The 24478-nt window shown below is 35.3% G+C and overlaps 3 protein-coding genes across 3 annotated transcripts in view; all 3 read left to right on the forward strand.

Annotated features, from left to right (window-relative positions):
- Positions 1 to 453: 453 nt before the first annotated feature.
- LOC114748752 (LEAF RUST 10 DISEASE-RESISTANCE LOCUS RECEPTOR-LIKE PROTEIN KINASE-like 2.5) lies at positions 454 to 4674 on the forward strand. Its single transcript, XM_028937206.1, has 5 exons — positions 454 to 680; positions 795 to 862; positions 1018 to 1086; positions 1192 to 2395; positions 4653 to 4674. The coding sequence occupies exons 1-4, from the start codon at positions 454 to 456 to the stop codon at positions 2349 to 2351; spliced, it is 1524 nt and encodes a 507-aa protein (XP_028793039.1). The 3' UTR covers positions 2352 to 2395; positions 4653 to 4674.
- An 8695-nt stretch (positions 4675 to 13369) lies between these two features.
- Positions 13370 to 24478, forward strand: part of LOC114748761 (LEAF RUST 10 DISEASE-RESISTANCE LOCUS RECEPTOR-LIKE PROTEIN KINASE-like 2.5) — a 31693-nt gene continuing 20584 nt past the window's right edge. Inside the window, exon 1 of the mRNA XM_028937216.1 lies at positions 13370 to 13542. Coding sequence (XP_028793049.1) covers positions 13392 to 13542 — 151 coding nt within the window. The 5' untranslated portion in view covers positions 13370 to 13391. The remainder of the gene's footprint in view (positions 13543 to 24478) is intronic.
- Positions 21679 to 22737, forward strand: LOC114748795 (LEAF RUST 10 DISEASE-RESISTANCE LOCUS RECEPTOR-LIKE PROTEIN KINASE-like 2.7). The gene has a single exon (XM_028937252.1). The coding sequence runs from the start codon at positions 21929 to 21931 to the stop codon at positions 22724 to 22726; it is 798 nt and encodes a 265-aa protein (XP_028793085.1). The 5' UTR covers positions 21679 to 21928; the 3' UTR covers positions 22727 to 22737.

Raw genomic sequence — 24478 nt, forward strand, 5'->3', positions numbered from 1 at the left:
ATTAATAATTTTTTAGATATAATAAAAGTACTGAATACTTTTAATTTTTAAAAAATGCATAATAATTTCTAAAGATGTTCATTAAAATTTTATAATTTGTGAAAATTAAATTTATTTTTAATAAAATTATAACTTTAAAAATAATTTTTTAAATAATTATCTTTCCATATAAATCCTAAAACTCATAATTATCGAAAGTTTATTTCATAAAGAGTGTTATTTTGCATTTCCATTGACAAATCATGGGACGCCACATATTAATTTGCATGGCGAAGCTCGAGTCTGAAAAGGCTTTGTGTTTGCAGACCGATAAGCACCCAAATTTAATTTGCGTGATTCAAATTTAAAATTTTCAATTAATTATTTTAAAATAAAAAATCATTTTTTTGGGGGAAAAAAGTAGCATGAAAGCGTCAACGACAGGAAAATGACTTTACCAGGCAAGATTACTGAATGAGGGCAATTATATTGGTCTGGAAACTACTTAATCTTGAGGGTATTTTGGAGATTTTAGATGTCAACGAAGTAGTTGCATTGACTCGCAAGTCGCAAGTCATCCATTTTCATGTTTCCAGTCTAGCGCCTCTTCCTCCTAGCCAACTTGTTAACTGGGAGGTTGGGGCCATCAAAAGAAACAATACAGAGGATGATGGTGGTGTCACTTCTATTGTTTCTTTTCTGTATAATCTAAATACAACCGCATCAGATGGAGCCTTACAACTGAAATTTTAAAGATGGGCGTTTCCTTTGAATTGGATTGCACCTGAACTTGGTTTTCATTACTGTGTAAAAAGTGGCGGATACTGCGGTTTTGATAAAGATAAACTCTGCTGCTTCTATAAGGATAAAAGTCATCTCAAGAGTTAGTGGTAATGTTAATCCAATCATCTGCATTTCATAATTTCCCATTGCTGAGTTGGATAACTTTTATAATCCGTTTCTTTTGTTTTGTTCTTTCTTCATATACCGGTTCTAATACGTCTGTAACCCCCCCTTTGTCTTCTCTGCGTATAATAGCTAGAACAGGGGGACGTGCATTAAGAAATAAAACAGGCGGACGTGCATTGAGAAATAAACTCATTATAGGTGATAGATCTTCTCTTAGTTCTTTTCTTCAACTTACTTTATACTTTATAGTAGTTTCTTTTGACAAGCATATTAACTAAAAGCCATTACCACTCTGCATTTCAGTTGGTGTTACTGCTGTAGTCATTAGCGGAGCAATAGGACTGCTGCTTTCTCGTAAAATCAAATCACGGAGGCGAATAATTGGATTATGCAAGACATCTAAGGATGACCAAAATATTGAGGCCTTCATTAGAAATCATGGTTCTCCAGCTCTCACAAGATATAAATTTGCGGATGTCAAGAAAATGACCAACTCTTTCAAAGATAAATTGGGACAAGTTGGTTATGGTTCTGTATACAAGGGAAAACTCCTCAATGGCCGCCCTATTGCTGTAAAGTTATTGAAGGCATCAAAAGAGAATAGAGAAGACTTTATCAATGAGGTTGCCAGCATCAGTAGGATTTCCCATGTAAATGTTGTTACCCTTCTAGGGTTTTGTTTTGAAGGCAAACAAAAGGTTCTCATATATGAATTTGTGTCCAATGGATCTCTTGACAAGTTCATTCACAACAATGCATACAAGAATAGTCTATGCTTGACTTGGGAAAATTTGTACCAAACTGCAATTGGGATAACTCGAGAACTTGAGTATTTGCATAGAGGATGCAATACTCGAATTCTACATTTTGATATAAAGCCACATAACATCTTTTTAGATGAAAATTTTTGTCCCAAGATCTCAGATTTTGGTCTTGCTAAGCTTTGTTCTAAAAAAGAAAACATCATTTCAATTTCAGAAGCGAGAGGAACAATAGGATATCTTGCTCTGGAAGTTTGGAATAGAAACATAGGTGGAGTTTCGCATAAGTCTGATGTTTATAGCTATGGGATGATGCTATTAGATATGGTTGGAGGGAGAAAGAACATGAATGTTGAAGCCAATTGTTCGACTGATAAATATTTCCCAAATTATATTTATACTCAACTTGAGCAAGACAGCGGTTTGGGATGTAATGGGTTCGATAACAAGGGGGAAAATGATATTGCAAAGAAAATGACCATTGTGGCTTTGTGGTGCATCCAAACATTTCCAGGTCAAAGACCGACAATGAGTAGAGTGATTGAAATGTTAGAAAGAAGACCTGACTTGCTGGAAATGCCACCAAAATCTGTCATGCCTTCCCCTCTCACATTAGAAATAGAATCTTCCACCACTGCTACTACCACAACAGAAATTGTGGGTTTTCAAAGCCCTTCCCACATGTTGCTAGAGGAACACTAGTGTTCGGAAATGTGAAAGAAGTGCAGGTGGGGTCTCATAGTACGGTATGTATGGTTATTAAATGTTGTTGCTAAATTGTTTATTTTTTCGGTTTGGTTTTTTTTTTTTTGGGTGGGGGAGGGGAGCAAGGGTTGTAAATGTAACATACTATTTTTTTAGAAAAACATATTTGTAATTCAAAAAATTAAATTAAAAATAATAAATAAAATAATATTTTATTATTATTATTAAATTATAAAAAACCAGCTTTTCCACTTAATTCGGTGGAAAAGCTGAACCAATTTAAGAAGAGAGAATTTGGAGGAGGAGTATTAATTGAGGAAGGAAAAACAGAGAGGGAGTCGTTGGAACATGGAAGAGTGGTAAATTAAGACAGTGGGAGGCAGAAAAGAAAATGAGAGTGAGAGAAGAGAAAGAGAGAGCGAGAGGCAGAGAGTGAAAGTACATCATGTTTGAAGGATAAGGTAATATTTGGGTAGAGAAAATTTTACGGTTTGAACATGAAGTAAATATGGAGTTTTGACAATATATAACTGTGTAAAAGATATATTATTAAGAGATTTTAATCAGTTTATATTTGTTTATTGATTGTTTTGAGAATTTTAAATTAAGATTTTAGTTGAAAAATTTGTTATGTAAGACATGTAGAATATTTTTACCAATTAAATTTAAATTAAATAATTTATTTGAGTTATTTAATGTATTATTGAGGTTTTAATCACTTTGAATGTTAAATAGGTTAAAGATACATTTTTGAAATAATTTTTGAAAGCTTGAAGAATTGTAAATCGAGAATTTTATAAAAATTGAAATTTATTTATACTTCAAAGGAGTTGTTTGGCTAAGAAAATTTTTTTAAATGAGACTATAATAAATAATTGAGATTTTAATATAAAATATTTATATTTTAGGTAACAAATATATCTATTTAAGTTATTAAATTTAAATAGTCTTATATGAAAATTTTATTTCCAAAATAATATTATATCTACTATAAATAGGTAGATCTGGGAGAGTTAATTTTTTTTTTGTAATTTTAGTTTAGAGGGTAGTCTTAGAATTTTAGAATAATTTGAGTTATACATTAATAAATATTTATGTGCAATTTTGTAGACTCTTGAGAATTTTGGAGTAATCATTGTGTGATTATTTGTAAGTTAAAGAGCAGCAAGTAACTCTAAAAATTTTTTTATGTACATGTGAATTATGTATGATTGTTTTATGGATTTACTAGTTTTTATATCATATTGAAATATATATATCATGATTTTTTTAAATAAATGTTTTATTATGTTACTTTATTTTGTTAAGATTTATTGCTGTTAATTATGATCAATATTTAAATATATTGATAGTTATTGAATTATAATGAGTTGCTGTTAAATGGTACTCCTCCAGTCCTTAATGTAAGACCCATTTAACTAATTTGATTAAATTAAGGAAGTTAGGTAAGTTAGTTAATTATAAAAAAAGTGACACAAGTTTTCTAAAACACCATAATCATCTTTCTTAATACCCCCTCTTCTTCTTCTACTTGATTATGGTTGAGAGAGTATCCATAGGGGTAATTTAGAGAAAATTAATAAATATAAGAAATGGGTCTCATATTTAGGACCAAAACCAATTCAAGAATTAAGTCCTATATTAAGGACCGGAGGAGTATAAAAATTTTATTACTATCTTATTTTAATAATATATTTGAGGACATGCTTTTGATATAATATTATTTGTATATAACATATGCACTATTAGGCTAAGAATAGAAGAAGATTTGTATTGGATATAAAATTATCACGTGGTATGCCATCACTCGGTGCACAGTAGATGGCACTTGTCAAGACCCCTTCTTTTATGTTTTTCTTTGGCTGGGAATTCATTGAAGCTATAGGACATGTGACCCTCCTTATTTCATTTGCAAAGGATGGGAGCCATAGTCCGAACTTAAGCTCTATATCTTTGGTCGGATATATTGCCAGTTTTGGTGAGCTTAGAATAATTCAATAAAATGGATTAGTTCTTATTGGATTATGTGTTAGTCTATGGCTCCAGTTAGCAATATAAGGGTAGACAATAATATAAGGGAGGATGCATATTGTATTATTTTTAGACATATTGCAAAATGATATATTGTTGAATTGAAAGTGACATTGAGTTGAATATATAAATCCATGGTTTTCATCAACAAATACAAACACACATAAAACCAAATTTTTGTTCTGTCATATATGGTTTTTTTGTATATGTTAGAATTTCAGTAGCTATTGAGACGTTAGATCTCACTCCTTATATTAACACTTTCAGGCAAAGGATCTAGTAGGAATCAAGGGAAGGCACCGACGGATTGAGTCATGAAGGCTTCTGTGCACCCCAAGCATATACTATGTTATATTTTTATTTGTCATGACTATAAGATTTTAATAGTTTATTTTGTTAAGTTATATCAGAAAAATGTTTTGAGATTATGTCCTGTTATGAATATTAGAAATACGTATGAACTTTTAAATAAAGTATTTTATCACGTATGTAAATATAATTATGTATGGTATTACAATACAACTAAGGGCTCAAAGACCAGTGAGCTATTCTTAGCATGTTATATTTTTAGACTTGCTGATTAGTCTGAGTTAACTATGATATTTTGATTGTTCATTAATTTCTCAAAGCCATGCAGCTTCTCCATCGTCATCGAGGTTAGACAAATGGACAGGTCAAGCTGTGTAAGAAGTTAAAATGGACATGTTACTTTTAGAGTTGACAAGTAGCGTCCGAAATTGTTTGACCACTAAAATCTTATCTTTGTTCAAGTGTTTAACCTCTAAAATCGTATCCTACCAAGACTTCTCTAAATTTTAACCGGTTACATGTGTAAGTTTAGTTTTCTAAACACATTGGATGAACTTTTGATCCAAAAAAAAAATGAAATCAAACAGGAATCAGAACCCTCAGATGTACTTCACGAGATCCAGGGTGCAAATTATGGGACTTGTTCTCAGAGAGAGTAAGAAAGCAAAAGAGGAGAATGGGAGCAAGCAGAGAGTGAAAATTCATATTGAAATCTATTGAATAGAGAGCATTATGATCCCCTCATCCCCCCCTCCCGTTTATCGAAAAGTCTATGGGAGTTTTGATGATGAGTTCTTCTTCTTCTTCAATGAAATTGCCAGTTCTAGGAGGGACAACGTGACGAGCGTCTTCTTCCTACCATAGTTCCTCTATCTTGTCTGATTGGCTCACTGGGTGTAATGGACCTAGGGTACTTGACTTAAGTGTTGTCCTGTATATAACTCCTCAAGCTTATTTAAGATCTTATACTATGCCCTAAATAAGGTTTGATTACATATGATTTAATTATTTAAATAAATTTAATTTAAATTTACAATAAAATAACAAAATTCTATTAATTATGATATCTCATAAAACTTGATTCAATTACGTTAATATACATACAATAATTTGTTTTTTTTTGGTTAGCCATACATAATTTGTTTAATAATAAACTATTCTAAAAATATATCATGATTAAATTAATAATCTAAGATTTTAACATAATTTTTCTTTTACTGGATGCTCTTGCAAAATAAACTATAAGTTAGTAATATTAAGGACACTATTTAATTGTATTGTTGTTTTACAATAGATAGACTTAGGGAGTGTTTAGATGGAATCAAAACCATGATTTTAAAAATAATTTTACAGTATACAAAGTAAATATATGAAGGAGTTTATTTAGATCTTGAAAAGCACTTTTCCTCGTACCCAAACACCCTTTTAATCTAGAGATGTAATTATAAGTTTTAGATTAATCAAAACTACAACATGATATTGTGAGTTCTTAAACAAGAAGTTATGGACATGCTAATCAACAAATATATATGTGTATGAAGTACTTTGTTGATACAACATTAAAAGTTTCACCATTCAAATTGAAACTTTACAAAAATATATTTCATGTCAAGAAAAGAATTGATGAAAATATGCTTAGACTCATTCAAAAATTTTAAAAGTAGCAATAGATTATATGAATGCTGAAAGGCTTCTGCCTATTTCCATCCTTAATTACGCATTGAGGAGACGATAACAGTCACAAATTCAGACGAACACTGAACAAAGACACAAGCCACACAAACAAGACACGCTACAACCGACTGTGCTTGCCAACTTTCGAGAGGTTGGTTCTGTTCTTCCCCTAGGGCCAAATTCAATTCCAAATTCTCCACGCCTCCTGCTGAACCAAGGAACTGATTTATAGACTCAAAAAGGTGACTTTCACATTATCAAAAACAATCCTTCGTAGCCTTTGTCCCTAGTCACCCTACAGCTCTGCTAATTTTCCACCCCTTTCTCCAAAATAGAAAGTCAAGGTTCTGACCCGCAAAAAGCATCTTTTCCTATTTCCCTAATTTTCCAAAAACAATCCTAACACTCTCCCTATGTTTGTCTTTTTAAAGGAAGTTGCGATTCATTGGAAACGTATCCAAAGCCTGTCATATCTTCCCCTATAAGATTAGAACTTGGAGGACTACGACTATATGAGATAACTCTGTAAAGCCGGATTTGTTGGCATTGTTTCATTCTTCACTGGGGTTACTTTATCTTTTTTGGATTAACACATTGGGTGTGCTTAAACTTATATTTCCACTATAATCTCAAAATAGATCAAAATAGAAGGGGGATGAAGATTTATTTAAAACCAACTCCTTCACAGATCAAAATTATAAACAGGGAAACTTTTATCCTTCTATATACATATCATCTCCTAGCTATCCACGCTGGCAGGTGAAAGAAACTTGAGACTAAGAATAGGTAGATTAGCTGCTACTTCTACCATAAATGATGGATAACTTGCTGAGATGAGAAAGAGAGAAGATCACCACTCGATTGCTAGAATTTGAAGTTGTAGACTTGCTTGTCAAATTAGAATCAAGTGAAGGCGGAGGCAGACCATTCTTGAGCAACCCAACATGATCTGCAGAAATATCGATCACCTCCGGCTTGCTTTTATGCTTCCCATCACTCTCTATATCCCTCAGCGCCTCCAGAAATTGCTACATTGAAGGCCTCCTATCCTTCAAATTCTGCAAACACTGAAATGCCAGCTCTGCTATGTTCATTATGATATTGCAAGGCAGTGAGCCTGGCCTTGCTCGATCACCATGAAGATGATCCGTGACTGTTCCATTAGGAATGTACTCATATACAAGGAGGAGTTCGTGACTGTGCCTGGAAGTGCAGCCATAGAGGGACACAATGTTTGCATGGTGCGAGCGTGTCAGGATTTGAACTTCGTTTATAAATTGTTGTACTCTCTTGTAATTGTTCTCGTACAGTCGCTTCACGGCAACATAACGACCGTCCCGAAGTTTACCTGGAGATGATACATCATAAGATCAAGGAAAATGAGTACTGGCAGTTATGAAATGTTAGGATTCTAGAGGGACTAAATTCGCAGTATTACCAAAGTATACTGTTCTGAAACCTCCATCTCCAAGTTCTCTGGCTGAATCGAAATTGTTAGTGGCCTCTTCAAGTTCACTGTATGCGAAGACAGGGACTCCAAAATATTTACCTGCATTAATCTCAGAATCCTCCATTTTCACGGATGAAACAGAAGAAGCAGTACGTGTTTGTGTGTATGACTTTACATAACCGGTCTTCTTTCGACGTTGATAGAAATAAAAGAATGCGAGCATGACACTATAGCGAAACACAAAGTATGTTAAGAAAAAAACAAAAAACAGATCTATTACCTACAATGACTTCTTTTTTTTAATTGAATGTCCTCCTGTTCCAGCAATAACACACAAAGAAAGAAAAGTGGGGTTAAATACTAGCTAGAATTTGCATATTAAGAAAGAACAAAACAAAGGATACAGAGATAAAAAAAGTTATCCAATTTAGCAATGGGAAATTATGACATGCAGATGAATGCATTAACATTTACCACTAACTTCTGAGATGAGTTGTATCCTTACAGAAGCAGCAGAATTTATATTTAAGAAAACCACAGCGTCTACTATTTTTTACAGTATCGAAAATCAGGTTCAGGTGCAATCCATTTCATAGCAAGCCCCAAGTTTAAAATTTCCGTTGTAGCTCGACAAGCTAGTTTAATTATCAATACCATATATGCCCACATCAGTCATGAGGTGGCATTTATGGGAATAGTTTTTACGATACAGTGTCTCCTTATGAAAACCGCAAGAAAAGGAAAAAAAACGATGATTGACATCTCTTACAAAATCTACTTCGCAAGTGGGGGAATCTATCGATTCTTTGGTATAATTGTTAGAAAAAGTCACCTCAGGATCCTAGATAATTAGAAATTGAATAAAGTTGTAATATTCTTGAGAGCAGGGATGGCATTTTTCATGATACATTTTATCTCGTCGATTAAAGAAGGTTTTGCAGGAAAGCTTCTTTAATCGACAAGATAAAATGTAAGCGACAAGATAAGATATAGATAGGTCTTTAATGGACATCAGGGTGCTAAATAATATTGCTTCCATTCCTAAATATAAGAGTTAGTTGACGACTCAATTTGGTTACAAGACAGCAATCCATTTTATCTCACATATTTATTTATTTTCTCTCAAAATAGTCTCATGATGGTGATTGTACATGTTAAAAGGTTTTTATTATAATGAATATGAATAATGAGAGTATTTTAGAAAAAACAATATTCATTAATTACAAATAACTAATATTTTTTTTAATATTTGTAAATTAATTATCTAACTTCTATATTAAGGACGTAGATTATCTTGTACATATGTTTTCCTGAACTTCTTAGCATCTTTGTGGACTTGTCAAGGTTTTCTTCATTCTTTCCGGTGGGAGGGACCAGCAAGGACCAATTAAAAATCCTCACTGCAAACTATGTTCATTATCTTGCAAAGTTGCAATATAAGTATGGAGGCTCCATCTGACGCGGTTGAAGTTAGATTATACAGAGAAGAAACAGTAGGAGTGATGTGGCCATTATCCTCAATAATGTGGCCGAGCAAAGCCTAAATTGCCCTCTTCACTGTTGTTTCTTTGGATGGCCCCACTCTGCATCCCAACTAAGCTAACTATTTGGCCGAGGTGCAAGATAAGGAAGACATGCTAGACTGGAAACGTGGAAGACGATGACTTGCAAGTGAATGCAACTTCTTCGTTGAAGTCTAAAATGTCCAAAATACCCTCAGTATTAAGCAGTTTCCAGACCAATAATTGGCCTCGTCCAGTAATCTTGACTGGACAAGTCATTTTCTTTACTTGTAATGGACGTCTTAATTTTGGCCCAAAAAAACAAAAGGACGTCTTAAAGCTATTTTATTAGCGATGACCATGAGAAAATTTGTCCATAATTTATGCACAACACAGTGAAGAAACATGCATGTTCCGAGGCACACGCCTTCTAACAATTAGGAGGTGTTTGGATAGAAACCAAACTATGGTTTCAGAAGTATTTTTACGGTTTACGAAGTAAATATGTAGAGGAATTTGTCTCGTTTTGCAGAAAAGTGCTTCTAAAACCATAGTTTGGAGGTTGCCAAACACCCCCTTAGTATTCAAACTCAAGCATGAATGGTGAACAAAAAATTATTAGAAATTTATTACTAAGGAAAAACAGAGAGAGAAAATGGAAAGAATCGTTGAAAAGAAAAGTCAAACCGATCCTGCTGAGAAGTAAATAGAATGTGGATTACGTTCCTTCACCCATTCAAAGTAAACACATGCTTGGTAAGTGTTTCATCCCCTTTGAACTCAAATTTGATACTAGAAAAATTGAAGTGCAAAATAACACTCTGTATGAAATAAACTTGCGATAAAAATGAAATTTAGGATTTATATGAAAAAATAATTAAATAGTTTTAAAACATAATTTTATTTTTAATAAAATTATTATCATAAATTTATGAAAAAGTATAATGAATAATTTTAAAAACCATTATTTACTTTTTCAACATTACAAGTCTCCAATCCTCTTATCATATCTAAAAAGCTAATAATTTATAATTCCAAAACGCATCAATAATTTAGAAAGCAACTATATTAATTTTAACTTCTGGGGAAAAAAAGCTAATTTTTGGGAAAAAAATTTGCCAACATCATTTTTTAAAAATTTAAACACTTTTTTTTTCTGGGGAATGGAAAAGTATTATTTGATTTTCACAAATCTGTCAACGGCCACTCCGGCATGACCCCGCCTGGAAAAGTTCGGCCATTCTCGGGGTGAAAGAAAAGGAGCAATGGAGGATTACTGGAAGACCTAATCAGGAACCAAGGATCCTGAAGGTGTCAAACTTGATCGTCCCAAGAAAAGTTAAAGCATAAGCGCAAGAGAAGATTGATTCCATTTTATTGAGTTTGACTGGAAACAAGCCGTTTAGGCGTCTATCCCCTTTATCCCATTGAAGGCAATCAATTTGAATAAAGGCAACTCTATACTAATAATTACTCCTCCGGTCCTAAATATAAGACCCTTATACACATTAGTAGAAAGATCTTATATTTAAGACTGAAGGAGTTATACTCAATAATCACAGCCTCAAGTATAGCACAGCTAGTTTTATTTGCCTTATTCTAAAGTTTCATTTACTCTTCCGGTATTTAATCTATAATCTAATTTGAGAGTTAATATTGGTTTTATATATAAGATTTATTTCACAGGTTTTTTTTTTTAAAATTGACCCTATTGATATTCCCTCAAAGGAAAAAATTAAGAAAGATGATTGGATATTTTAGAGAAAAAAAATTATATTAACTAATTTAGCTAATATTTTTAATCTACTTAAATTAATTAATTAATTTTATATTAAGGTAGAAGGGTAATTGCTTTTGTCTTTTGGGTGAAGCAGAACTTGCCAGCTCATCTCAAACTTTAAAATATTTGCCAGACACAATCCTTTTTATTGAGTATTAATTCAAGATGTGAAGATAATGAAGGGAGATCTCAAATATTTTCTATTTTTAACATAAAAATATTGAGAATATTATATTAGAAAAATTACTGAAAATCTCCCATTGCAAAGTTGCTTTTCAAAAGTACCTGAAATTTGTTTAGAAACTTATTGCAACTTATTTTTAAAAAAATGCATTTTTTTAAACGGTATGCAGCATATATGTTGAACCAAGTCATACACAGACACGCAGTGGGTGAAAATTTGTAACTCTGCCTCTGACTTGTCTAGGACTCAGCCTCTAATCCTTGAATATTTAATGTTAACTCCATACTTGATATAAAAACTAATTAAAAATTTGATTTAATTTTAAATATAAGATTCTTACTTTATTTTGTTTTTCACATTTATTTATTTCACCTCCTAATTAATTTTCACAGAATTGCAAGAATTATATAATTTTCAATATACATGATTAATAAAAATATATCTAAAAAATAACACTTATTTATTATAAATAACTGATTCAATTAATATTTAATATTCATAGATTAGTCATGCAACTATGGAAGAGTTGAGATAACTTAATTCTGGCGAAAAAAAAAAAAAAACTACCATCACCATCAAAAGAGACGACGGGCGGTGAGAGTTCGGCCTTCGAAGAGCCCCAAATGGGTCTTCTATTTACTCTGCCGCTACTGGTGGTGGAGATGATCGAATTCGAATTTGAGTTTTTTTCACTTTCATATTTCTATAGTTAAAAAAGTAAAAAAAAAATATCAGTTCTAAAAAAAAAATCCAAAAATATAGACGCACACTATTTTTTGACAATAATTGGAATCGCAGAGGATATTCCAAAGCATCTCGACAATTGAAAAAGTTGCACAGGAAAAAGGGCGAAGAAAATGAGAGTGAGAGATGCTGAATGTAATTGAAATTGAAAATCTAGCCGACGGCGATGGGAATTCTGATTTCCATTTTCCGTACATAATAAATAAAAATTGTGATAAAAATAGAGGAAGATATATCATGAACTGCTTTCTAATGGATTTGTAAAATTTCCGTTGCAAAATCCGGAACAAATTTTATGCAACGGATTTACTAGGAAAAGGAAGTTGTCCCACATTTCTACTTTTCTCAACCATCGGAATAACCCCCCTCGCTATCTTCCAAATGCTAAAACCGTGACCCAATTCGATGGATGTTCAAAACCTCGAAATGAGGCGCGCAGAAATTTCCTTGAAGTTTACCATGCATGATCCTGGAAAGTCATAACGGCAGACCGTACTGGAACAGTCAACGACACGGATTTTTGTTGAAATATTGACATCTTTAATCGTTAATTGTACTTCATAAAACTTGAGACAATTGTTGTCGTCATGAAATACTTCATTCTATGGAGTCTTTTGTTCCTGTGTATTATATAATGTTTTCATATTCACAAAAAGATCCACAGTTTCATGCCTTCTATAGCAAGAAAACCATTAGGATGATATATAAATAAACCATTTAATTTTCACATCTTTCGGACACTTGGAGCTCATGACGTCAAAACCCTTGTACTTCATTGCTGCTCTCTCCTTCTTCTGCCTCGGGCACAGTATTGCCGAAGTATCTTCTTCTACTTCAATATGTTCCCCTTCTGCTGGTTGCGGTAATGGAGTTTCCATTCAGTATCCTTTCTGGGTAAACAGCAATTCCGCCTTAGAATACTGTGGTTACCATGATTTTGGTCTCAACTGCTCCGGTCATGGCCGACCCACTATCAGTCTTCCAAGCGACACATACTATGTCACCGATATAAATTACCGTAATCATACACTAACACTTGTCGACATGGATGTGGTGGGCCAATCCTGCCCCAGAGCACGCCACAATGTTAGCTTAGGAAACCTCCCACTGAGTGTTGATGATCAGCTGAATGTGAACCTGAGTTTCTTCTTCAGTTGCAGCGTATATAATAAAGTCAATAATCTTCCTTCCAACCCCATAGGGTGCTTGAAAAATGAGGGATCGAAGCAGTCATATATCGAGACGACGCAGTGGGATACATATGGGCTGAATATAGAATGTGAGGAGAAGGTGGTAGTAGTGGTGATTGGTGAAGCGGGAAGAGATCAATAGTGATACCTTGGTAACTGGGTTCGGCGATGCTATGAACAATGGCTTTGTGGTTGATTGGCGGAGAGCCATGGATTGCTCTGAGTGTGAGATATCTGGAGGACTTTGTGGCCACAATCCAACCAATCATCAGACGCTATGCTTTTGGAGGGATGGCAGTATCGCAACCAAAAGCTGCAGCAAAGGTACCTTCTCTTTCTTGTAATTGATCCCATCTGCATCTCATATCTTTCTCTCTCTCTAATTTCCTGTTAGTCTCTGTGCACATAAATAAAGTGCAAGGCTTAAATTTCATACCTAATAAGCAATTCATAGCACGCAGTTTTGTGCAGTCTGTCGTTGGAGTGCTGTTACATCAATTCCATGGAGAGTTTAGACCGTCATATCCTTAGTTTTCGATTTGAAACCCCCCCGGGGGGGTTGTTGTTGCATGCATGAATGAAATCTGCCATTTGTATGCACATGGAAGGAAATTAAAGGTAAATTATTACTACTATTTATTCTGACACGGTTTGCCCCGTGAAAACTGAGGTAGTAGTTACGTGTCGGTGATGAAGCGGTTTTGATGAAAATGTGCCTTGACATATAGGAAGCTCAAACTTCAAACTGGCTAAGGACTGGTACTTTCGCAAGATTGAGATTTCTAACTAGGACCGTTTTGCGGCTAAGCCGTGTTCTGTGCTTGATCTCACGCGGCAGGCAAATTCATTGACATGGGGAGCCCAATTATTGACCTAATACATGTGAAAGTCCAAAACATCTGAGGCGCAAATAGAAACGGCATAGCCCAATCTAGAACCCTATTGGAAGGAAAACACAAAAAAAAAAAGCAAGAAATTGTTGGTGAGAAAAGAACCATATTTTGATATTTTTAAAAAGAGAACTAATAGAGAAATAGGCAATTAGATGCCTTGACTTCTGACCATATGACTAATAAATAAGAAATATATAATAATCAGCATTTTGAAATGACATTTGATGGATCGTTTGCATATGAAACTCGTTTTGTATAAAATCTACCTACAAATGACACGGTATTTTACATCCATAATAATTGTTTCAAAATAATTAGCAACAGAGAGAACCCTTCATCTTCCATCAACCTTCGTCTTAAAATCACCGCTCATGCTCTTTTTTTATTATTATTATTTGGTCATACTCCATAATGTTATACAAGAGTCCAGTCTTATATATGCAATGGTCTTAGGCTCCGCATTTTCTGTGTCATTCATAATATTCGTATTAATCCAAGCCAGAAGGTGTGAAGCTAATGAATGTATGAGCCGTCTCCAACTCGCGCGCCCTTCAAGGAGTCAAAGCCATCTAGATTTAGCCTCATTAGGCCAATTAAATGAACCGTTTATAGTTGACTTTGATTTAAAGGTTAATACAACGTTTGCTCACGCTAGTTTAGCTTCATTTTAGTGTTAGTTCCTGAAGTTTAGAACCTGTGATTTTGATCCCTCAAGTTTATTTTTATTTAAAATGTTAGTCCTTATAGTTTGAAAAGGACTTAGAGCAGCAATTAAAGATTTTAATTTGACATATGTGACACTAATTCCATTATGTTTGCTTACATGGTGTGCTGACTGGGCAATATGATGCGGAGAAAATATTCTAAGGAGCGGCCTAGGTATTTTATTTTTTAAGAGAAAGAAAACAAAAATAGATCCTAACTCAACGGTAGAATCCGGTCATCACTCTTCATTACAGAGCTTTTGTTCGAATTCGTCGTTCATCGCTAGTCCCCAACTCTCATCTCTGCTTTTCATCTCCGAGATTAGCTTTGCTGTATTGATTCTTCATTCCTCATCTGTGTTTCTGGATGGGAAAGCTTCTCTCTCTCTCTCTCTTCCAATGTCGTTCATCATCATTTTTTCTGGTTTGGAAAGCTTGTCCTCTGTTTTTCTCAATCACCTTGCTTTTATCTCATCAACCACCATCCTCTTATAGTTTGATGTTAGTTCTGTGACATAAATTCTCATCCCTTTTCTTGTCCCTATCTTCTCCTCCACTCATCAATTTTTCAGCTGCAAGACCATATCATATACAAAATTTCCTTTATGGTAAACATAATGAGGTTATAAACAGAAAGCATCCTACTTCTGTTAAATAAATTAGCTTGAGTACCAATACAAAGAAAATAATCTCTGCCTTAGAATGATTGAATTTTTGCAAAACCCTCTATGCAAATTTATGATGTAGTCTGAAAAAATAAATATTGATTTATCTAGTTCACCAATTTTTGTAATGGTAAATTTCTAAGCAGTCATATGAAGAAGCTTCTTGTAACTAGAAAGCAATGGCATGTTGGTCAACCTACCCCTCCTTCCTAAATTTCCAAGTTGAGAGACTCGCTACTTTATTCCCGTTTTAACTTAGACATAAACTACAGCCAAAAATAAAATTTGGGACAACAGTTTTTTAAAAAAATTATTGCAAATTGATTTGGTAAATGGTAATGAGGGCATCAAATGCTATGCTTTTGCAGGGATTAAAAAAATAATAATAATAAACTCCACTAGGACCTGTCTCTTCTCCTCTTCCTCTGTTTTTGGACCCAGTCACAATAAGTGGTCGCAGAAAACACCGCTTGCCACTCTCATTCTCCAGCACAATGAACCTCCATAGTCCCATTCTTCCATGCACACTCTGCAACTCCTCCTTCTTCTTCTACCTCTTGTTGTTAACAACGACTCTGCCACAATCCCCCGAGTCAAAAAGGTGGTCATAAGCACGTAACACGCAGCCGCACTTATGAGTGATATTCTATCCTTTCTGGGGAGGAAGCCGACTCCATTACGGTGGCAGAGAAGGTTTCTTTCTCTGTTCCTTCTGTTTGGCCCTTCTATTGCTCTGCACATTCCAATCAGTGTTCTGTTCTTGTCAATGGCTTTTTTGATCTGTTAAATATTTAGCGATCACTCAGAAAAACTCCTTGCTAATCAAATAAATACCCAATCCAACATGATTGTACGGGGTATAAGTAAACCAGAAAAATTCTCACATACACCCAGTTTACCGCCTTATTTATGTACTGGCCAATAGAATTTTGACAGCTCAAATATTTTTTCTCTCATGTGCCAGCCCACATGTCACCCTCTCTCTATTATTTTCATTACTTTTGAGAACCAAGTTCTTCATCCTCTCCCGCTCTCCCTCTTCTGTGAAATTTTTTCGAAGATTTTCACTCTCCCCCTCACAAGTCACAGTTACCAATTTACCGCTCCTCCCATCTCTCCTTCCTTACCACGCCACTCTCCTCCCCTCGGAATCCCTCCCAAATGGAAGGCCCTTTTCTTTCGTTTCCCTTTGACAATAAATTTTTAGGATTAAGAGGATTTTTAGGGTATGCTTAGTATGAAGGAAATAGAGAAAAGGGGAAGAGAGAAAAAATTTTAATAAGCTGATTTTAAAAAATTAAAAAAGTGAGATTAAAAATTTTTTTAAACTAATTTTAATTACTCTTTTGTTTTATATTTTCCTTTTATCAAAATTTTCTAATCTCACTTCTTTAATTTTTTAAAACAAACTCATTAAAATTTGTCCCTCTCTTCCTTTCCTTCCATTTCTCTCGTACCGAACGGATGGAGGGGTTTTGTTCCTGAAAAATCAGGAAAATGAATGTGATAGAGAATCGCAGCCTCCCATTGTGAAGTCAAAGTCTGCCTTGACCCAAAAGCTGTGACTGATAAATGCTGAGCTAGCCCAGCCTGCATGCTGTCATAAATCAACCAGGGAGTTAACAGTGGAGGCCTATGTGCAGTTCCTCGCCTTCTCCTTCTTCCTTTCATCCTTCCCACTTTCCCTTTCTCAACCGGACAAGGAATACTGGGAGTGCGGACCATCCCCTTGTGGAAAACTTGGACATATCGATTACCCCTTCTGGTCAGACAAAAGTTATTGTGGCCGACCTGGGTTCCAGCTAGATTGTCCACAAGATGAAGATAACTTCCCTTCCATTCACATCGATTCACAGACATTCAATGTCACACAGATTGACTCATCCACGTACAGGATGACACTGGTGCGAACAGACTTTGTCTATGATGATTGTTCTTCTTTTCCGACGAACACTTCTGTGAGCACCCGTTTCAATCTCTTCCATTATGATGAGCCATCTGTGAAGAACGTGACCCTATTCTACCACTGCTCAGAGGAATCCACGGGGGAAGTCCAATTTCCATGCCACCCTTGGACAAGCTCTAATTCTAATTCTCGCAACTATGCTTTCTATTCGGAAGATGTCCATACTGACACGCTATTCCAGCACGGTCTTAACAAATGTAAGCATCGCATTCAGGTGCCGCTTTCAATAGAGTATGATGGGTATTCTCAAGATAAAAGCCAAGCCCTTCATGCAGCTTTGGGTGGAGGGTTTTGTGTGCGGTATAACGTCGATGGGTCTTGTGGAAAATGCTGGGAGTCTCATGGAAGATGTGGGTCGAATGATGCGTCTCAGTTTATCTGCTATTGCCCCGATGGGCATCATCCTCTCAACTGTTCTGTTTCTTCCCCTCCTTCCGATCGTTCCGGTTCTCCCGGTAAGCGCCTCTCCTCTTCTCCCCTTTATTATCCTCTCAGAGTTTTCGCTTATTACTTGCCACGCCATTTGATGGACCGCTTGTATATAAAACTCGTTTTGTTTAATAACACAGTATTTTAAGTGGGAAATAATTGTTTCAAGTAATTATCAACAGAGATAACCCTTCATCTCTTCCATCAACCTTCGTCTTAAAATCACCCCTCATGCTCTCTTTTTTTTAATTATTATTATTTGGTCATACTCCGTAATGTTATATGAAAGTCCAGTCTTGTATATGGAATGGTCTATGGTTCACGTTTTCTGTGTCATTCATAATATTCGTATTAATCCAAACCAGTGGGTGTGAAGCTAATGGATATATGAGCCGTCTGCAATTCGTGTGCCCTCAAGGAGTCAGAGCCATCTTCATCGAGCCTCATGAGGCCCATTACATGAAGGGTTTATAGTTTGACTTTGATTTAATTATATTCCCGTCATCGCTATTGGCCATTTCAAACACACAGCTTCGTTGCAATCATACCGTACATGGATCATCCTAATTGTGTTCTTCCCTCTCAACTTCTCCTCTTCAAGACCTTCCTCTTCTTCATTCTCTTGTTCCCAGAATATTTCGCCATTGCTGATGAACGGTACTAAGCTTGCGAGCTATTTAACTGCGGAAACTTCACCAACCTTAGTTACCCATTCTGGTTCGGTTCGCGGCTTGAGTATTGCGGGCATGCAAACTTCAAGCTGGATTGTGAAGGAGACAATGTTACTATGAACATCGCGTCCCAGAATTTTAATGTCATCGATGTCAATTCAACCACAAGAACTCTTAAAATAACAAGCATGGATTTGTGGGGCACCGACTGTCCGACCGAATTCAACAACATCACCTTGTGTTATGCTTTCTTCAACTACACTTCCAATAATGTAAACTCTACCATATTATACGACTGTGAATTTTTAGACTACACGCCTCCTCCTGTGAATCTATCGACTAACATGACATTTGACTGCCCCATAAATGGTAATCCTCGCAAAGCATACTTTATGCTGATCAGCGACAAATGGTTCAACTGGAGCACTCTGGGATGCAAAATTAGTATTACAGTTCCTGTTTTTGGGGAGGCAGCGAGAAGTTTCATGGAGGATCCTGAAGATCCTAGTCATATTATAGGTCAAGGTTTTGAGGTTAAATGGGAACTGACAGAAGAAGGGCAGTGTGAAGATTGCAAAATTTCAGGTGGGAGATGTGGGTACGATAATAGTTTTGGTAGGTTCGCATGTTTCTGTCCTAATCAAAGTTATGAACAGCGTGGGTCTTGTTTTCCTGATGACCCAGTAGAGGCACCAACACCAAAACCCTTGTTGCTGTCACAACAGAGTATGTTTTCTTCTTCTGAGCTTCACAAAATGATGATCCTAATTTGTTTTGGATGGTAGCGTTTGATTTTCTTAAACAGGTTAGGTAGCTTTCCCCTTTCATATATTAATTGAATTGGTTGGTTTAACATATTATAATATGCAGAATAGGACATTTAGGAAAAATAAATTAAAAAAGAAGAGGCAGCTATGTGTTAAATAATTATTGGGCACCACGTTTTAGGAATCACCAAAATATGAACTTTATATCTTGACGATGTTGTTGTTACTGTGTTTTTATTAGTAGAGTTGTTAATTCAAATTTGATCTTATGGTCTAACTCATTTAAGCTCGCTAAATTTTACGAATAAGATTGAATAAATAAAAATTTTAATCTAATGGAGCTAATTTTATATTATAGGAAGAGTAGTGTGTCCGTGTTATGATGAAAGAGATGAAATTCAGTATGGTTTAATAGTTTGATATAGGTTTTACATAATGTATGATGCAGAGTAGGACGTACCAGAAGAGAGCTGAACTAAACAACCAAGTTACATGGCATTGAAAATTTAAAAAAAAAAAGGGTAAGAAATTCCATTACATTTAGAACAAGTTTAGGTGCTCATTTTAAAGATAAGTATTCAGAGCTCATCCTAACTGGATTGTCCAGATGAGATTTATATAGTTTAGATTTAATTTTTTTTTTTTTACATAATTATTTTAATTCCATTAGGTTCTGTCTCTTCTCCTCATCCCCTGTTTCCTTTTAACTGTTACGGTAAGTGGTTATCGAAAACACCACTAGACACTCATTCTCTAACGTAAGGAATCCACTATATAGTTTCGATCCCTCTCGTTATATCGTCAAATGGTGCGAAGGGACACCCCAAACTACGACAATTGTTCTTTCAGTTTCACCAACAGTTCTTTGGACCCAGCTCTGTTTCCTTTCGACACAACCGTTGTGACCATGACCATATTCTATGACTGTGCCCCTCGGTGTTCCATCGGCCGGAACAACACCTCGTGCAGAGATGATGGAGAAAAGCAAGATTTCTTTTTGGATCAATTTCTGTTGCATCGATTCCCTGTGTACTAGTTCTACACTGTGAGGTTCATCTTCATGTGTTTCATTCTTATGGCTTCTTTCTCTGTTCCTTCTTTAGGCCCTGTAGTTGCTCTGCGACATGCAAATCACTGTTCTATTCTTGTCATAGAATTTTTTGGTTTGTTACATCTTTAGAAAAAATCAGTACCCTCCATGAACAAGAGCTGACGATGTCACTGAGGAGACTCTGAGGCACTCATGATTCATTCTTAGGAAGTTAGATTCTTCTTTATGTTATTTCAGTTCATTCACTTTCACCTTGTTAATTAAGGCTTGAGCTTGTTCGCTGGGAACATTTGATAGTTGAAAAGTCTTAACATAATTAAAAGCTATTAGTCCAATAAATACCCCATCCATGATGAAACAAACCAAGGGCTTGGTCGCCCTGTTCGCTCTTATATGATTGGTCTTCTATAGTACCCAGCTCAGTTGCCAGTTGGGTTTCGATTTACCAGTAATCCAACTTTTCTTGGTTGTAGTACGTTCAAAATAAATTTAATGAGGTAGATTTAATTATCAATTTGAATATATATCATATTTTATATCAAAACAGTATCTACAGCCAACCTTAAAGCCTTTGAACAGGGAAAAGGAGCAAGTTTGTAATAGGTAAAATAGAAATATAAAATCACACCTTTAGGAAAGACAATGCTTAGTGTTCATTTACAACTGAAAATTTCCCTAATGTGATTATACTTAAATAGTGACTTCTTATTAAATTATAAAATATTTCAATTTTATCGGTATAAAAATAATATTAATAGTGTTGGTAATTTGGTATGCATAATTTATAAGACTTTAATGGTATCATGTCAGTATTAAGATTTGTTTTTTTAATGAATAAGCAGTTTGCTGGTAAAAAAAAAAAGTAGTTTCAAGTTTAAAATGATTTGGATATATTTTGAATTATACCTGAAAAGAAAATTGTTGTTAGAAAGAGTAATGAAAGTTAACAAGGGGCCCAATTTGAAAATAGTCTGAAAAAGGAGAGGGGAAAGGGAGTGGTTGCTTCCTAACGAGTATGTGCAAGACATTTTCACCTGTGGCCATCTGGAATACGCATTGAATAGTCAACATCTACTTTTTATATACTAGTTTCCGTGTTCAATATAAAAGCTGTATACATTTCATTTTAATTCTAAATATAAGATATCAGTTAATTTATATTTTGTATTTATTTATTTTTTTAAAAATAATTTATATAATAATGATAGTTCTAGTAAATACACTTAATTAGTGATAATACTTAATTATTATAAATAACTATCTTAATTAATTTTTTAATTTATTTAAATTAGCTAACTAAAATTCTTATAGTATATTAAATAACGTAAGTAAATAATATTATGAAACAAGGGGAAGGACTTGTCCGCCCCGGGGGGATGTGGAGGAAGATAGGATTTTTAGGGTTGAGGCGTTTTGTTCCTGAAAAATCAGGAAAACGAATGATGATAGAGGATCGCAGCCTCCCATTGTGAAGTCAAAGTCTGCCTTGACCCAAAAGCTGTGACTGATAAATGCTGAGCTAGCCCAGCCTGCATGCTGTCATAAATCAACCAGGGAGTTAACAATGGAGGCCCATGTGCAGTTCCTCACGTTCTTCGTCTTCCTTTCCTCTTTCCCGCTTTCCCTTTCTCAACCGGGCATGGAACACTGGGAGTGCGGACCATCCCCTTGTGGAAAAGTTCGAAATATCGATTACCCCTTCTGGTCAGACAAAAGTTATTGTGGCCGACCTGGGTTCCAGCTAGATTGTCCCCAAGATGAAGATAACTTCCCTTCCATTCACATCGATTCACAGACCTTCAATGTCACACAGATTGACTCATCCACTTACAGGATGACACTGGTGCGAACAGACTTTGTCTATGATAATTGTTCTTCTTTTCCGACGAACACTTCTGTGAGCACCCCTCTCAATCTCTTCCATTATGATGAGCCGTCTGTGAAGAACGTGACCCTATTCTACCACTGCTCAGAGGAATCCGCTGGGGAAGTCCAATTTCCATGCCACCCTTGGACAAGCTCTAATTCTAATTCTCGCAACTATGCTTTCTATTCGGAAGATGTCCATACTGACATGCCATTCCAGCACGGTCTTGACAAATGTAAGCATCGTATTCAGGTGCCGCTTTCAATAGAATCTCATGGGTATACTCGACATAAAATCCAAGCCCTTCAAGAAGCTTTGGGTAAAGGGTTTCGTGTGCAGTATGATGTCGATCGGTCTTGCGGAAAATGCTGGGAGTCTCATGGAATATGTGGGTCGAATGATACGTCTCCGTTTATCTGCTATTGCCCCGATGGGCATCATCCTCTTAACTGTTCTGTTTCTTCCCTCCTTCGATCGTTCCAGTTCTCCCGGTAAGCGCCTCTCCTCTTCTCCCCTTTTTATCCTCTCAGAGTTTTCGCTTATTACTTGCCACGCCATATTTATGCTTAGCTATATGCTGCGCTTGTGCTGCCATGATTGCATATTAGTAGTTTAGACTTTAGAGACGCCTTTATTCAATTTGACTGCCTTCAGTAAGATCAAGGGAATAAACGCCCCAACGGCTTGTTTGGTGAAACTCAATTAACTGGTAACTAGACAGCTGAATCACAGCTGGAACCTATTTGACCAGCTACGATGAACCCATCTTCTCTAGCGATTATGCTTTAGTTTTCACGGGGACGATCAAGTTTGATATTTCCAGCATCTTTGTTCCTGTTGAGGTCTTCCTGTAATCCTCCATCGCTCCTTTTCTTTCACCCAGAATGGCCGTGCTTTTGCAGCCGGTGGGGCCGTCGTGGCAGGTCATAGATTTATGAAAATTAAAATGATACTGTTCCATAAAAAAATTAAAATAATAGTGTTTAAAACTTTCAAAAGAGTTTTTTTGGGAGAGGTGAAGATTAATATAGTTGCTTTCTGTCTGGGAAAAAAAAGTAGTTGCTTTCTGAACTATTATTGTTTAAAATTTAAATTATTAATTTTCTTAGATATTATCGCGGTATGGGTGACTTTTAATTTTTAAAAATGTTCCATATATTTTATAAATTGCCAATAATAATTATCATTTTAAAAACTATTTTTCTATATAAATGCTAAATGTCATTTTTATCGGATGTTTAGTTTGCAACGAGTGTCATTTGCATTTCCATTTTTCTAGTAGCGAATCAATGTGATGCCATAAATTAATTTGAATTCAAGTGGGGAATGGACTCTTGCTAAGCCGGAGTTTTGATTTGAAAGGCCTTGTTTCCACTTTTGATTTGAATGGGTCAAGGAACGTACATCTCACGTTCTGTTTACTTCTCAGGATTGATTTTAACTTTTCTTTGCCTGGGATTCTATCTATTCTCACTTCTTTTGTGCGTTTTTCCTTAATAATACATTTCTACTAATTTTTGTTCCGCATTCATACTTGAGTTTGAATATTAATTGTCAGATGGCATCTGCCACGAACATGTTTTCACTATGTGTGTGTGGGCGAGAAGCTAGTACTCGATCCAACCATTTATAAGAAGCTAATTAAGTGTCATTGTCAATAAAATAGCTTTAAGACGTCTATTAAAAGTAAAGAAAATGACTTCCCAGGCAAGATTACTGAACGAGGGCAATTATTAGTCCGGAAACTACTTAATCTTGAGGGTATTTTGGAGATTTTAGATGTCAACGAAGTAGTGGCCTTGACTTGCAAGTCATGGAATTCCATATTTCAGTCTGGCACGTCTTCCTTATCTTGCACCTCATAGCCAGATATTTAACTCAAGTGGGAAGTAGAGTGGGGCCATTTAGGTGTTGCCCCGCAGTAGTGTCATTGTGATGCCACCATTACTGATTGGCGCTTTTACTTTCCTTGGCACCATGAAGTTTGATATTTACAGCCTCCTTTGTTCTCGTTGAGGCCTTCCGGTAATCCTCCATGTCACCTTTTCTTTCCTCCGGAGCATGGCCGTACTTTTAAAATAATTCTTTCCCATTAAAAAAAGAAGAAGCATTTAAAATTTTCAAAAAAAATATAACTTTTTGGAAGAGGTGAAAATTAATAATTTTTTAGATATAATAAAAGTACTGAAGACTTTTCATTTTAAAAAAATGAATAATAATTTCTAAAGGTGTTCGTTAAAATTTTAT

The sequence above is a fragment of the Neltuma alba genome, unplaced genomic scaffold (genome assembly GCF_004799145.2).
Source record: "Neltuma alba isolate B1F8T4 unplaced genomic scaffold, ASM479914v2 tig00000931_pilon, whole genome shotgun sequence".
Lineage (NCBI taxonomy): Eukaryota > Viridiplantae > Streptophyta > Magnoliopsida > Fabales > Fabaceae > Neltuma > Neltuma alba.

Bases quoted from the DNA above. Each gene is read 5' to 3' on its own strand.
- LOC114748752 (XM_028937206.1), top strand. From the start codon at position 454: ATGAGGGCAATTATATTGGTCTGGAAACTACTTAATCTTGAGGGTATT. The intron at 681-794 runs GTATAATCTAAA...CTGTGTAAAAAG, and splicing joins ACTTCTATTGTTTCTTTTCT to TGGCGGATACTGCGGTTTTG. The intron at 863-1,017 runs GTTAGTGGTAAT...TGCGTATAATAG, and splicing joins GGATAAAAGTCATCTCAAGA to CTAGAACAGGGGGACGTGCA.
- LOC114748795 (XM_028937252.1), top strand. From the start codon at position 21,929: ATGGAGGCCCATGTGCAGTTCCTCACGTTCTTCGTCTTCCTTTCCTCT.